The following is a 16,132-nucleotide window of genomic DNA, read 5'->3' on the forward strand; positions in this document are numbered from 1 at the left end:
ACAGAACCAGATAAGAATTCTTGTGTATCACCTGTCTGGTGGCTGAGGGACTCTGCTTTAGACCTAGCTGATGTCTGTCTCCTGTCTTGATGTGGGTCGAGGCCCTGTTTCAAACTGGATTTTAGTGTTAGATGTGGGAGGACATTGGTGATTTTCATAGTACCCTCCCATACACACCCCATCTCTCAAATCCCAAGTTGAGTGTGGATGAAATCTTTGGGCAACCTGGGATTGCCCAGGTACATGGCATTTAAGGGCTGTTTGCAGTAAGGCAAAAACAGATTTACAGAAAAAGTAGGTAGGGTTGCCTTAAGGTACATTCTCCTCATTTTTTAGGAAAGAGTCAGGAACCATACCGACTGACTGACTGGTGTCAGGCGTAAATGTGGCACCCAAAGGAACCATCCCAAAACACTCTCTGCAGCTGTGGAGAACAGAAGGACTGCACCTGCTGTTTGAGGCTTATGAGGAAAACTGGAGGGGTCGACCTGGCCTGCTAACACTTTTTCCCAGGGCTAAGAAGTGGACTCCAATTGTCAGTTGGCTGAGCTCCCTTCGGTGATAAGCTACATGAGGCATGACTCTCAGAGAGCCTTTACGTTCTTTCCCTATGGTCCTGGGGCGTTAGAAGTGTACTCCTGTGGTTGTTTTGGCACCAGAATAAAGTTTTGACATTTTTTCTTCTAGAGCTGCTCAGCCCACTGCCGGGAAAAGTACTAGACCAACAGTTCCATTGCATAAGTTTGAATTTCATCCTTGTGCCATTGACACTTAGGAGAAATGTAGATGTTTGTGACAAAATCCTTTTCTGAATTGAGACTTGGAAAACATTTCTGACTTCTTGACACTTAGACTTCAAGGAGACCAATCTACTTGGTGTATCTGACTTGGGCTCCATTGCACCTTGGTTCTGGTCTACCGTGTTCATTGACTTTCAATGGGCATTACATTTTTCTTGCCACTTTTTCTTCTTACATTTTTTTAAAGATTCATTTCTACAGTTTCCCTATTGGATTTTTGTTGTTTTAGTGTCATCTCACTTATTACATTTTTCTCTCTTTTTATGAATTGGAGTTGGATTTTTATTGTGTTGTGTCTTTGACTTTCTAACTGTTTTTTGTTACTACTACATTTTCGTTAAGTCATGCTTGTCTGCTTTGGGCCATAGTTACCAGGGATTCAGCTCAGGTTGAAATTATTGAAGCCTTCAACCGGACTTAACAGGTTAGTGACTCTATTTATGGGCTACCATCCACCCCAATCAACAATTAACATTCTTACAGTTAGGTTGACCCCAGCCACCCAATTTTTCTTTTCTTTTGCACTTACCTACAGATCTACAATTTTAGGGTGAGAGACAAACTGGTTGAAAATGTGAATGCATCCCACAAACTATTTGGAAGTACAATGCTGAAAAGTACCTTTCTGAGAGGCTTTAATAAAAGAATGCCACAGCCTTCTCCTCTTCCATATCCATCAGCGTTTTTAGAAAATGGTTTACTGGTACCTTCCGGTGAAATCATTTTTGCCTTGCTGAGAATGACATAAATGCGAGGGTCGATAATACAGTTTACTCCTCCACACAAAGCCATTTCACAATCTCCTAAAATAAAAAAAAAGGAGAGGGGTTTCACATTTGAAATTAACTAATTATAAATTATCTTTTTGTAGCTAAGTTAACAAATAGATCCGTACCATGAGCCTCAGGTGTAGTGCTTGAATCGATGCATGGAAGAATATTTTTTCTTGATCCTTGTATGACCCTCAGACACTCAAGAGATTCTGACCCTGTTCCTTCCCTATTTACCTAAGAGTTTTTCTGGGTCACTACAAGTGCAGAATGGCCCTTTGGGGCAATCCCATGAGAGCTATAATAAGTAGGATCTGATGATGGCAGTTTTAAAATATCTCTGTTATCTCAACTATTGTAAAATTTAAAGCATGTTGCCCAGAGTACCAAGGAGGCTTCTTTTCCCAGTCAGTATCAAGGAGTGCTGTGTGTGTTACTTCCTCTTCCCAGTCTATGACAATTGGTGGTTAGAAAAATAGTTTATTCAGAAGGACAGTTTTGAAAAGAACTCTTGATTAAACTGAAACAGTGGTGTAAGATGGACATTAATTAGAGGTTTCTAAAATTACATTTATTAGACCCCAATCTCCAAATTGTGCTAAAGGAAACCCTCAAAGCAGACACATAGGCACCAATTATAAGTGTCGTACACAGACTGCCAGGCTTGCTGGGGCGTGGCATTGGTGGTCTCCCAACCGCTGCATTACAGTTGGTTTCGAGAGGGGGCGTAAATGCTGATTCTTATCCTAAGGTAGCCTGCACCTGTATTATGAAGTGCCATGTGTACCAAAACTAGAGTCTTAAAGAGGATTCTCCAACTGCAAGTGAAGGACAGGTAGGTGCAGGGACATATCCATTGTCGAAGGAAGGCAAGGGAACATACTGGCTGCCATGTTCTTGACCACCTGAAGCTTGTTTATCAGGTAGTCAGGAAGTCCCAAGTATAGGTATTTCCATAGTCCAGCATTGATGGTAAAAAGTGCCTGGACTACGGACTTCCCTGTAGAAAATGAAAGGAAATACACACAGGGGGCACACCATGTGCGTACACCCCAGTTCCTGTACGGAAAGGACTTTTCAGTGCATGCCGTGCAGAAACTGTTTTTGGTGTTCCCATTGCGGTGACCTTTTTCAGAGGAACTGCCGGGGAAACTCCAAAACTAGCCCACCAGACAGGATGAAACTCCTAATCAGGTGGGTGATCTGAACAGTTTTGGTGGTGTGGTGGCAGGGCAAGCCCGGCGTCCCACCACCAAAGTCATATTTGGGCCCTTACTGTTATGCCTATACGAAAAGAGTGCATGTAATGGCTCAATCAATAATAATACTAATGATCATACTTTTCATTACTCTTATACTTGCTTGTTTTTAGCCTAGCCCCCAGACTGCATTCTGACCAATAAAATGATTTTTCTCCAGCAATTCTCCTGTGCATTCAAAAACCCAGCTGGGTGGAATGAGACATGTGGCAAGGATCATGTAAGGAGAGAATTCAAGGTTATAATAATGAAGACTTGATTCAGACTAATAAACATTACCATTAGCTAAGTGAAAATAAACATGCATCATGCATTACACATATAGGTTTCCTAGTCAGGAAAAGAAGAACTATCTTACTACACATTTGCCATGACCTTTGCAAGAAATGCAGGAGTGAGGCAACTGTGAGATAATATAAAGCATTACAGAATATATGAAAGGAATTCTCCCAAGCTTTTAACAACCTTGTCATTGTTAACAGCATCCAACATGCCCATTTGTCTACTTTCTTGTTATCTGTTCCAGACATGATTATTGTCTCTATCCCTATGCAGGTATCCCAAAATCCGACTGGTTCACTTACGCCAAATTGAGAATATAGTATTGAAGGACCAACTAGGCCTAACTGGGTCTGGGATTGCGTGGGTTCATGTCTAGAGAGTGGCTGAGATTAAGCCAAGCATTCCACCCATTACCTTTTTGCCTTATCCGAACACAGGTCAGGCACTTAGCTTAGGGAAACAATTACACCCTTAACTTAATGATGGAATGTGTGGTGGCTCCTAGTGGCTTGGATTGTGCTATATAAGGTTCTCTCAATAACCCAGAAAGCATATTTTGAAAAAGGACCCTCATTTCCCAATCAATCAGCAATTAACCCTCTAGACCTAGAAATGTACCCTCTGGAAATCACTCTCCCCCAGCTCGCTGGAGAAAAAGCATGTTTTGAAGGGGTCTTTCGGGCAGCCTTTTCCCAAATGTATGCAAAACTCTGGGAGAAGACCTTTGCTGAATTGAAACTAGTCTCAGTTTTGGAAACACCTAATAATTCTGTATCAATAGAACAGTGAATATCAATACTGCGGTCAGCATACGTTTTTAAGCTATAATAAGCCACTTGTTGTGCCAGTGTACCCAGAATCACTTTTAAATCTTCTTATCATTAGGACCTGACAGGTACACATATGCAAGAATTACATAGGTCACCAGAGCAGAATTTCCCATTTGAATCCTCAGATCCTTCTAATGAGTGAACAGTGTCCAATTTGTAAAATCTGTAAATACTATCTTTTTATGTGAATTTACCTTCCCATTTAGTTCTTTTTTATCAGCTACATCATCATTGTAGGTACAGCAGTCGTCATGGGACAACATAAGTGGCGCAGACATTATGACAGGAAGTTACTAGCTTTAAATAGGAAATATAACAAATTGAACACTCCTTAATAAGGAAAAGGAGCACGTGGCTTTGGGGATTTGCAATTGTAAACATGAATTGTAAATGGAAAAAGGAATCCAAAGACATCATGGGGAAGGCTATCATTTTCTGTAGAAGCCATCCAAATGCAACATCAACATTTTATCAGTGATTACTATTACCCAGTCTTATGTGAAGCCTTGTCACAATAGAAAGATGAGCATTGGATGGATGGAAGATTTGAATAATACCTTATCATGAGGAGGGTTAAAACCTGGGCCCTTGAGGATATCTTACCACTTTAAATTGTGAGGTCTATGTAACTAATTCAAACTGGTAAAACCGAGACCTCTGAAGAGCAGTAGTGACAAAGATTTTGTGAGTGTATAAAGTAATGAGACATCCCAATGAGATTTTTGAAATATTTTGGACAGAACTTACCTGTATCTTCTCCCGGCCCTGAAACAGCGGCTTATTACCGCAAAACACGTTTTGGCTATGGCTGTATTTATTATGGTGTTTTTTTTAGTTAACAAGTACAGGAGATTATTCATCAAAAATCTATGAAGCAGATCACATAAATGTTTTCATTATTCATGATGGATTTATTGTAAAGCATGCAAGTTCTATGATTTGGATCAACTTCGTCATAATCCCCTGAATAAAAGAACTCGGATTTTTATTAAGTGTTGATGTGATCCCAAAAAGTTTATAAAAATATTGCTTTCATGTTTGCAATTAAAAACAATAAATGAATATAAATTGTAATCTTATGATTGTAAATAGAGAATAGCTTAACACATTGCTCCTCACAAATATTTTACTACACTTTTGCCAGTTTTCTGGGTAAGGGCTTAGATATAGATAAGTGGTAAGTTTTATTGTTGTTCCCTACCTATTACCACTTTATTAAAGTGGTAATATGTATGTAAATGTATTAAATTTTCTTTATATATTTTTAAAAACGTTTCTGGCGTACCTAGGAAGTGGTATGTTTTTTGAAAACTAAAATATAAAGAAAATGTAAGTAGAGTGGTAATTTGTAGGGGTTACCGTGGTACTCTGTCCACTTTTATTTATATAAAGAATAAAGTTTATAAAAAAATTAAAATACACTGTAGTTCCCTATTTTTGTAAAATATTGCCTAGCAGAGTGTATTTTTTTATATATATTTAAAAAAAATGTTAATTACTTCCTAGCAAGTGATGTGGTACTCTATGATTTTATTTGTTAAACATACAGAAACTGATAAATAACTTTCCCTACCTTTTATAATTTTTAAAAAGTGTTAATAGGTAGGGAAAACGTATAAAACCTAATACTATCCTACAGATGAGGTGTGCTTAAAACAACTTGGCTGCCTTTAGCTTTGTAATGGCAGTCATTAACCACTCACATTATGACTTGTCATTGGCGTGTAAAATGGTATTGCACAAAAAACTGCAGCAACACTGATATCACTGAGCTAAAATACCTTATAACTTAAAACATTCTAAACTGTAATACCCAAAAACATATTCTGCACACCATAATGTATAATCCTGACAAATTTCATGTACACCCAACTTGGCATTTGGCTGCTACATGTACAAAGTCTATGAAAATTGCATTGGGGCCAAAACGAGTTTTGGAATCCCAATTTTTTCGTTGCACCCCTTTGTACCAGCTTACACTGTGTTCTGGGATAGTGCCTTAGATATATATAGATAAGTAGCAGGGTTTATTTTTTTCCCTACTGCAATACTAGCAAGGAAATACTGTGGTATTTAAAAAAAAATATGTAAAAAAATTTAAAATATGCTGTACTACACTATATTCTGCAAATATAGTGTACTATAGTGTATTTTCAAGTTTTGTTCTTATTTAATTTACTTTTTTTGTGGTAAGTCATTTATTTAGATTTTAAGAAAGAACAATGCCAAAAGCTCCCAGAAGGGTTCAGCAATCCACAAAGACTGAAATACAATGAACGGTTACGACTGTCAGTGGTAACACAATGGCTCCAAATGGAAGAACACAACTCAACAAGCAAGTAGATAGTGACTAGGATGGATGAGGGCTGAATGGAAAAAGATAAGTCAATGAGGAGGATAGGATGGGAACAGAAGGGGAAGGGGTTAGCAGAGGCGTATTAGCAAGTTGGAACGCAAAGTGGAGGGAACCAAGGAGGTATAGGTGAGAGAATAGGTGGACAGAGGGAGGGGGAGAAAGGATGAAGGAGTAAAGGGAATCATATGAGTTCAGAGAGGTAGCAAAGGAGATAGAGGGAGAGGGGAAGGTGGGGGAGATGGGGACAGAAGGGGGAGTAAGAGAGGGGATGAAAGAGGAGTCTGTGGGGGGGACCACAGAAGTGCAAGGTCAAGAACACTAACACAAAGAAAGACACAAAACACAGAGCATCTGCCCACCCTCAATAAAGGAGATCAGATAAGAAGAAACATGTTGGCCAAATCCAGCAAATTGTAAAATATTCTCTCATAAGAGGCGGTTTTGTACATAGCTGTGAACCATTACTCATGCGTTGGCAACTGCTGGGAACGCCAGTGACATAGGATGAAAATCTTGGCTGGTTTGAGGGCGGTGGTGAGCAACCTACAGGAATGATGATTCAACTGGGGAAAGTCTGCTAGGACATGAAGTAGGACCTGCAGGTCCAGCAATGAAAAAGAGACAGCCATTGACTCCCTCAACATATTCCCATCTTGGTCCTGAAGGTGCGGATGATCAGACGAACAATGCCACAATATTCATAGACACACTGCTAGTAAGAACAGTGGAGCAAGAGGCCCGCGACTTGACCCTTGCTGGCATCCAGTACCAACCCTGCAAGATCTTGAAAAGACAGAATTTCATCCAGGTCTCCAGCGCGCCCCGTCCAAGGTTCTCTAGTAGATCCACCCAGCCCTCCTCTTTATACTCCATCTGGAGGCGAGCCTGCCAGGTTGCCTTCAGACACGCTGGCTGTGGCTGGGAGCAGTGATGGAGAGTCAGAAGGTTATCAACACCAGACATCACACCCTTAAAGTGCCCCCATGATTGAGAAAGTCGAGCACTTGCGAGGGACGGAAAGGTCAGGGTTGGGGTCCCAGCATGTGTGTGAGTCAATGGCGCAATTGTGTGTATCCCCACTGTTGTCTAGGAGGCAGGTCAAATTCTTCCTGTAGCACTGCAAAAGATTTGAGTTCCCCTAAGATATCAGATGGCTCAGAGTGTGAATCCTGCATCCTGCCAGGGTGCCCTAATTGATCATGCCCCCCATGCAATGCCATCATTGTACCAAAAGGGTACCTTATCATAAAGGTCAGCCTCCACTGAGAGAAGAATGTGGGCCAGTGTCTACGGTCTGGATATCGCCTGTATGATAGGGTTCCCCAACCCAGCTTTGGTGACGATGGGCATATGTAGGGAGAGCACTTTTGCTGGGGTATCCGCAATTCGTTTCTCTTTCGCGACCCACAGTGGGAGATCCCAGACCCGGGTGGGCATATCCCCCAGTTGTGCCAACTGCAGGGCCATGCAATAATGCTGAACGGAGGAGAGACCAAGGCAATACGTTTCTTCATGGCTAGGAGGGATCTCATCGGCCCCCAGATGAAGGACTAGATGCTTGCGTTAATCTACTGTTACATCTTAAGGGGTATCATTAGGGGAAGCATGCCTAGTACAAAGGTGAACCACTGGAGGGTCACCATCTGCATTGCCTTTGATCTCCTCCATAATGATAGGTTCAGGTGGGTCCACTTCTCAAAATCAAGCCTCATCCTCATCAGGAGCCGTTCCAGGTTATCTGCCACTATGTGTTATCATTGATGGTAAGGTTTTTAAGAAGGAAGGCTCTCCCCTAGAACAGGAATCCAGCAATGGTGGCACAGGTGGCTACCCTCAAGAACGGTAAATCCTCACTCTTCTGCCAATTAATTTTGTAGCGAGAGATGACCGTGAAAGCATCAACAGTCTCCAGCAGCACTGGGATGGAAGAGAGTAGTAAATAGTGAAGCAATGGGGACCCCCTCTAGGAGTTACATTCAGGTCAGGGAGTAGAGGGGAAAGGAAATAACAAGACAACTGAAAAATGCTCCCTCTTGACCTATAAATACTTTTATCGTAGGAGTGGTCTCTCAAACACAGGGCATACACTGACAATGTCTACACAAATTGTAAATTTTTTCTCATTTTATTTTATTTTACAATGGAAAAATTATTTTTTTCTTTTTTTATCATAATTTTACACTTATAACATTTATAAAAATATATACTTTCCACATAAAAGCTTCGGGGGAATATTATTTCACCACAATGAAACAATGCAAATATATCTTTGGTTGATCAAATTCATACGAACACTAAATCAATTAATTATGCACAAGACAGGTAAAGAGCTGCACACACACAACACATACATTCTTCCTAAGCATCCATTCCATTACAAAAACACACAATGTTTCCTATAGCATTGGGTCTGATGTCCAATTAATGACCAGAGTCATTAGATTTGAAAGAGGGGAGATGGTCGACGCGTTTCGGTGGAAAGAACAGGAGTACGAACCACCTTCTTCAGGACCAGTCAGATACAGTGCGATATAGGGACTCTAAACCTGGAGTGCAGATCTTTCTGAGAGACAAAAACGTAGATATAGCGGCACTTCTCAAAATTGTAAAGACCTGTCACGCGATCTGGTATATTGTCAGAGGAGAATGACCCAGATTTCTATTACTTTATTGATAGAGTGATACGGACAGCTGTTTGCTGTAAGATATATAGGTAGTCACTATCAGGCAGGAGGCAGCTGACTGCAATCTCTAGATTCGACTTGTCTTTACTGTAAGATGTATAAGAAGTCACTATCAGGCAGGAGGCGGCTGACTGCAATCTCTAAATTCGACTTGTCTTTGGCTAAAAATGTGGAAGGGACGCCATCTTTTCAATTGTTTATCCGTAGCTATGCCACCGCCATCGTCCTCGGGTTATTCGATACAGCAGTATCAAATAACCCGAGGACGATGACGGTGGCGGCCTGCGAAGGGGATTAGAAATCTCGAGCTCTTAAGACGTGCGGACATTTTAAAGATATGTCGTATTTTTAGACGGTTGTGACATCTGCATAGCTACGGATAAACAATTGAAAAGGTGGTGTCCCCTCCACATGTTTAGCCAAAGACAAGTCGAATTTAGAGATTGCAGTCAGCCGCCTCCTGCCTGATAGTGACTTATACATCTTACAGTAAAGACAAGTTGAATCTAGAGATTGCAGTCAGCTGCCTCCTGCCTGATAGTGACTACCTATATATCTTACAGCAAACAGCTGTCCGTATCACTCTATCAATAAAGTAATAGAAATCTGGGTCATTCTCCTCTGACAATATACCAGATCGCGTGACAGGTCTTTACAATTTTGAGAAGTGCCGCTATATCTATGTTTTTGTCTCTCAGAAAGATCTGCACTACAGGTTTAGAGGCCCTATATTGCACTGTATCTGACTGGTCCTGAAGAAGGTGGTTCGTACTCCTGTTCTTTCCACCGAAACGCGTCGACCATCTCCCCTCTTTCAAATCTAATGACTCTGGTCATTAATTGGACATCAGACCCAATGCTATAGGAAACATTGTGTGTTTTTGTAATGGAATGGATGCTTAGGAAGAATGTATGTGTTGTGTGTGTGCAGCTCTTTACCTGTCTTGTGCATAATTAATTGATTCTAGTGTTCGTATGAATTTGATCAACCAAAGATATATTTGCATTGTTTCATTGTGGTGAAATAATATTCCCCCGAAGCTTTTATGTGGAAAGTATATATTTTTATAAATGTTATAAGTGTAAAATGATGATAAAAAAAGAATTTTTTTTTTTTCCATTGTAAAATAAAATAAAATGAGAAAAAATGTACAATTTGTGTAGACATTGTCAGTGTATGCCCTGTGTTTGAGAGACCACTCCTACGATAAAAGTATTTATAGGTCAAGAGGGAGCATTTTTCAGTTGTCATGGAAGAGAGTAGTACCAAGAGTTTGAGCGGGATATTTTTACCACTAGGGGCTCCATGGTGAGGAGGAACAGCAAAGGGGACAGCAGATACCCCTGTTTCATCCTCAGCAGACCGGGAAAGTAACCTGAGAGGAAACTGCCGCAATTGATCTGTGCCAAGGGGAGTCGTAGAGCCAATTGACCCTGGAGATTAAATTGATGCCAAGCCCAAATTTAATTTCCAAAGTGCAACAAACAGGTATCATGTCAAAGGCCTTTTTGGTGTCCAGAGCCTCTTCTGACAGGTTCGCAGCCAAACAGATCGCATGGGCCATTGTATGTATATGGTTGTGTGACGATCGACCAAGGAAAAACCCCACCTGTCTATGATTTACCAGGGAAGAAAAAACCCATTTGCAGCGGGCCACCAATATGCTTGCCAAGATCTTGAAGTCACCATTAAGAAGGGAGTTGGGCTGATAGCTACTACAGAGAAGGAGGTCTTTAACTGGCTTGGGGAGAACTGTGATAAGGGCCCCGTTGGAGATGAGGCCTAGGGAGCCTGACAGGTGGGCCACCTTGAAAGCATCATGGACAGAATCCACTACCTCAGCCCTAGTCCACTTGTAAAATGCAGCTGTAAGTCATGATCACCTGGAGCTTAATGGTAGGAAAGGTTAGATATGGCTTGCTCAATCTCCTCCTTTATGATCTCTCCCTGGAGTAATTCACTACCCCTCTCCGTGAGGATGGGCAGTAGTATGGTGCCAAGAAAGGAAGCGATCTGGATCAGGTACCGTTTCGTGGGAGTGGAGATCCTGATAATTGGAAGTGAATGCTTCCAAAATTTCCTGTGGGCGACTGACAAGGTCCCTGATAATGCCTGTACCTCAATTTCTAGAACACCCTAGTCGCCATTGGAGGTGAAGAAACAAGTGAGTTTCATGCGCGCCTTCTTGAGGCTGCGCCTAAGGGCAATAGAGGGGTGGGCTGTGTAGGTGCATGTGAAGCTGGCTATGTCTACCTCCAATGTTCTCTGCCACACTTCTCTCTGTTTGTAGGAAAAAGCTGCATCACTCATCAGTTGGCCCCTAATGGTCGCTTTTGCCGCCGCCCAGAGGGTCAGAGCCAAGTCCACCTATCAGTAGTTATGCTCCAGATAGGCACAAATTTGTGATTTGAGTTGTTCCTTACCCCTGGGCTAGGTATAGCAGGAAAGGTTAAGGTGCCACGGCTTGCGTATTTCCTGTGAGAGACCAGATCAGTCAAGAAGTGGATTGGAAAGTGGTCTGAGAGTGTGTCCTCCAAGATGGAAGGTTCGTTCATGAGCGGGAGCATGGGGTGTCATGAGAAAGGAGTCCTACCTGATTTAGTACCACGCAGGTGTATTCTTTGTTCGTGAGGTGCAAGTGACACCACAGATCTAAGAGGCTTTTATCCACCCTGATGGGCAAGGCATCTCAGCATGGGGAAGGATGCCTCTGGGGATGGGGGGGCACAGGAGTTGGGCAGCACCTGTAACAGTGAGTCAGCAGGGAGCACACCATTAGCAATGAACAGAGAACTCAAAACATCCAATGCTAAACCATCAGCTGTAAGCACTCATGCCATACTCAGCCAGGTCCAATGAGCCCTGTATAGACTAACTGTCTCAGGGCCTGTCAATCATTGGGTGACCCCATCTTCAGTTGGGACATGACCTATTGTGGCCCCTGACCTGCCTCATCTCCCCCAGATCTTGATCGCCTTCTGTCATGCGATGCAACTTGTCCTGGTGTCTGGGCTCCCGAGGATGTGTGTCCTCACTCACCAGCAGCAGCAGGTCCATGTTCGTGTTGGAGGGAGTCAGGAAGATCAGAGCCGTATCCATGACCCCGTCTCACAGACCATCCAGGAAGGACTGCAATGCCTCCCGGTCGTAGAAGTCCTTGGATGTGCCGTCCATTATTATCTACATGCTCACCTGCTCAAAGAGGGGAAACTTTATTTCCAACTTGCGCAGTGGTGGTCTGAGGGACAAGAAGGCCCACCGCTTCTCATTTGTCTCCCTTGAAAAGTCAGCCACGATCTACATCTTGTGGCCCTTGAAGTCATAGGGCCCATGCAAATTTGCCACTGCAAGTGTCTGCTGGGCCTGATGAAACATGCAATGATGGGCCTTACACTCAATGGCCCCAGTGGCCGGCATGGGAAGATTCTGTGGACATTTTCAACAGGAGCAAGGAAGTTATCCCTAGGAGGATGGGCAGGAAATCCCAGAAAAAGTCCTGTAATTCAGTGCCTTCTGCCTTCTCCAGGATGCCACAGAAGCGGGCGTTGTCTCTGTGGCTCCGGACCTCGAGGCAGGTAATCTTGTCACGCAAGACCCTGAGTTCCTAGTACCCAGAATAAGATCAAGTCTGGCTTCCAAAAAGGACAGGCAGTAATCTAGACCCTCCACATTGTCATGGAAGCTGGGGTTATCCACCTGATTTGTTTTTGTCTCTGCTGTGAGGTCAGACATTTTCGCATCCATGACCACAAGTCTGTTCCCCACTGCCGTGATTTCTTTGAGGATCAGGTCTATTGTGGCCCCTGAGAGTCCCAATGGAGGGGGCAATGATTTGGTTTGAGAGACAACCTCAGTGAAAAGCAGCTTCCTTATCAACTTCCTGAATCCCATGGCTGTCAGTGCAAAGTTCCCAATGATGGAATATGCGTGGGTCAACAACAGGCAGCCAGTCTAAGAGCGACTCCTAGGCTGGACAGTGGCCAGCAAGACAGTGATGATCAGTCAAATAGAGGGGCTGAGGATGAGGTGTGTGGTCATCCCCGCAAATGCCTCTGCACATCAGGGGAGGACCACAGGTGCCGGCGAGAAGATGAAAGGGGGGCTTCCCTGAGGGCACTTGCTGGTCCCCAGCTTGTCGCAGTGTCAAAGGGGGAAAAGAGGGACAAAGAGGGAGTGGCCCCCCCACACCTGTGGCAGATGAGGAGGCTGAAGAGTCAAAAGCTAAAAGGCATGGATCAAATATCCACTGGGGTCCAAACTGCCCCGGAACCTCTTAAAGACCACTTCCTGCAGTCCATGGGATATTTCATGGAGATCCACGGTGAGCGGCCCCGGCATGCACCACAGGAGGTTGCTAAATGGTGTCCCGGCATCTGGTCTGAACCCTGCCAGGGGCTCAAGTGCCAGCTGGCGCTGCCACCACATCGGGCCCAAACCAGTGGTGTCTGCCAGCCCCTCCCGTGAGGCAGTCAGCCTCATTGGTGCTCGAAGCTCGTGGGACCACACTTGGGTCAATCAGGTCCCTGCTGCATGGTAGCTGACCGGTGGGGGGAAAGCCCCATGCACCCAATAGCCTGCAGTCCCTCAAGGATGGGGATCTTAACTGGTGTCCCCTCTGCTCACCCCATGGGTCACCTTTCTGTTGTCCTGTGCTGGATCATCCGAGGTGATCCATGCCTCAGCTGTCCCCCCAAGCCGTGAGACCTCTGGAATACGAGGGCGAGGCACGTATAGAGCGTTCCCCACCACAGGCTAATGTCGATGGACCTGTAGGATGGGAAGGCAGGTAAGGGCAATAGGCAGGGCATAGTACCCCCCTCAGGGGAGTGATGAGAAGGTGATGTGGGGAGGGGGAGGTGCTGTATGGTCAAGGCGCCCACAACCCCGCATTGTCCAAGGCGCCAGGTGTGCCGACTACACTCCATTTGCAGCTGCGATCCAGGATCAGCCATGATTGCCTGTGATGTGTCACAAGGGCTGCCATCTCAGGTCCGCAGGGCTCCCTTAGCCAGGAAGTGGCTATGCCTCATTGTTCATTGCACAGGGAGGTGCAGGGCAGGACATTTCTCTGGGGTCCCCAGTCTCTTGATTATGGCAGCTTAAAGATGTCATCTGATGCCAGTGCTATACCCTCTGAGGCTTCCCTGCTCAGTGTAGCTTGAGGTTCAGGTGGGTATCACTGTTGGGAGCCAGATTTGGCCCCACCAATGTTAAATTTGTTTTAAGAAAAAAGTTTCGAGGGTATAGCCATACTATCTAGAAAGTACTATGCTACTTTACATTTTTTTTAAACAATTAAATATGTAACAGATTATCGGAACACAAGTACATTACATTGTAAAAAACTCTACTACAGGGGAAATATACTGTACATGTATATATTTTTTAATTTTATGCTTAGTCTAGTTCTACATTTTAAGAGGGAATATAGTGTAGTACACTGTACTTAAAAAATGTGAAGAAGTATGTAATAAAGTTTAAAAAACATTCTACTATATATTTATCCTAATATCCCAGAACACATGCTAAGCTTGGTGGTAACTATATTTTGCACTTTCAATTTTGGAAGGAAAAAAGATTGTTTAGACCACACTTACTCTGCGTTCTGGGTTTTAATGGGGAAATATAATATAGTACAGTGTACTTAAAAAATAGATTTTCTTTAAATAGCAACACAACACTTAACTACTCCACATTTCTCTTTAAAACCCAGGACACGGGCTAGGTGCCTGTTTGAACAATATGGTAGGGCTGTGGTGCTTATTTGAAAACATATAAAGTAATAAAGCAACTCTTACTTACCTTTACTCAGTTACATAAACTTGCTCATCCCTTCCCATACACTTATTTTTTAAAACATGGTTTCATATGCATACAGCGTGCAACAGTAAACCACAACATTGAATGGTGCAACATAAAAAAAGCACGTGGGCTAGGAGGGGAGGAAGGGTGGACCTATACACAGTTGTGTGACATAATTTCTTGCCTGAGTGTGCAGAATGAATGCTTAACACTACCCTCTGATAAAGCCTTACTGCTTGCCCACACTCCCACAAATAGAAAGTAAGGTATTATCTACATTTACTTCTATAAGCCTTTGTTGATCCACTGACTCTGTGCACACTAGACCTATTTTTGGAATAGTATATACAGATGTAAATACAAAGAGTATGCAGTTCCTAACTGGAAGGGAGAGGGGGACAGGCTATTGTGGTCAAGAACAACAGTGGTACAGGGGTTCCTCCTGTTGGAATATAGGGCCCTCTATGTTTGGCAAGTATGCTGGACCTGTTAAAAGCCCATAGTCCCTCTTTTTGTGAGAAATAGTATATACAGAGCCAGCTTCCTACATTTCCATATTGCAGCTGCTGCACGTCTGTACTTAGGCAATCACTCCAATCAGAGCATGATGTGTTCATGCTCTCGAAGTCTTGATCATATGAGGTTTGGGTAACTCTGCTGTTTAAGGCCATAAACCTGGGGCTGTGTTATACCTTCAGCGACCCTTCTGGGACCTCTCTGTGACACTTCTGCGACCTCTCTTTATGCTCCTTTGAGACAACAGTGATTGTAACATCACTAAACCAATTTCCAGTGTGATGCTGCAGTTTGGATTGCATTATATTGCTCAGTGTGTTCGCAGAGTTCTCGCAATAACTACTTTGCTCGTACATGCCCCAGGTTGCCACGTATCAGCTCCTCATCCTTCTGGGTCATGTGGGAATCTAAAGCTTTTGACTGTGTGCTTTTCTATGTGCAGTTGGGTGCTGTGCAGATGTTGGGCATCGTACGCCTTTGTATCCTAGGGGTTAAAAGGGCTCAGTTTACAGTACACCACATCTCTATGGCCCCTCAGGGGAAAGTGGCTCCACAGTGCTCCTTGCGGCCCGGAGGAATGAGCGTATCAATTGGAAGAAAGGGAACTGAACTAATCATGCAACGCTAAAGCTGAGATAGACAAAGATAAAAGACTACACTCTACATAAAGGTTTATGACGTTCGTGGAATCAAGCTTTCACAATTCAAGATTAGGTTAGAGGTGTGAGCCGGCAAACTCCGCTACATGGCGAATGGCAGAGTTTTTGTCGACCTAATGGCAAAATTCCACGAACTCCACCGGTGGTGCGTAGTTTACTGCCCACCCCTAGTG

General features: G+C 43.5%; 1 protein-coding gene across 1 annotated transcript in view; it reads right to left on the reverse strand.

Moving 5' to 3' along the window:
- Positions 1–16,132, reverse strand: part of LOC144785494 (mycolipanoate synthase-like) — a 170,061-nt gene that overhangs the window by 39,506 nt on the left and 114,423 nt on the right. The window contains exon 6 of the mRNA XM_078664363.1: positions 1,422–1,603. Coding sequence (XP_078520489.1) covers positions 1,422–1,603 — 182 coding nt within the window. The remainder of the gene's footprint in view (positions 1–1,421; positions 1,604–16,132) is intronic.

The sequence above is a fragment of the Lissotriton helveticus genome, chromosome 10, assembly GCF_964261635.1.
Source record: "Lissotriton helveticus chromosome 10, aLisHel1.1, whole genome shotgun sequence".
Taxonomy (NCBI): Eukaryota; Metazoa; Chordata; class Amphibia; order Caudata; family Salamandridae; genus Lissotriton; species Lissotriton helveticus.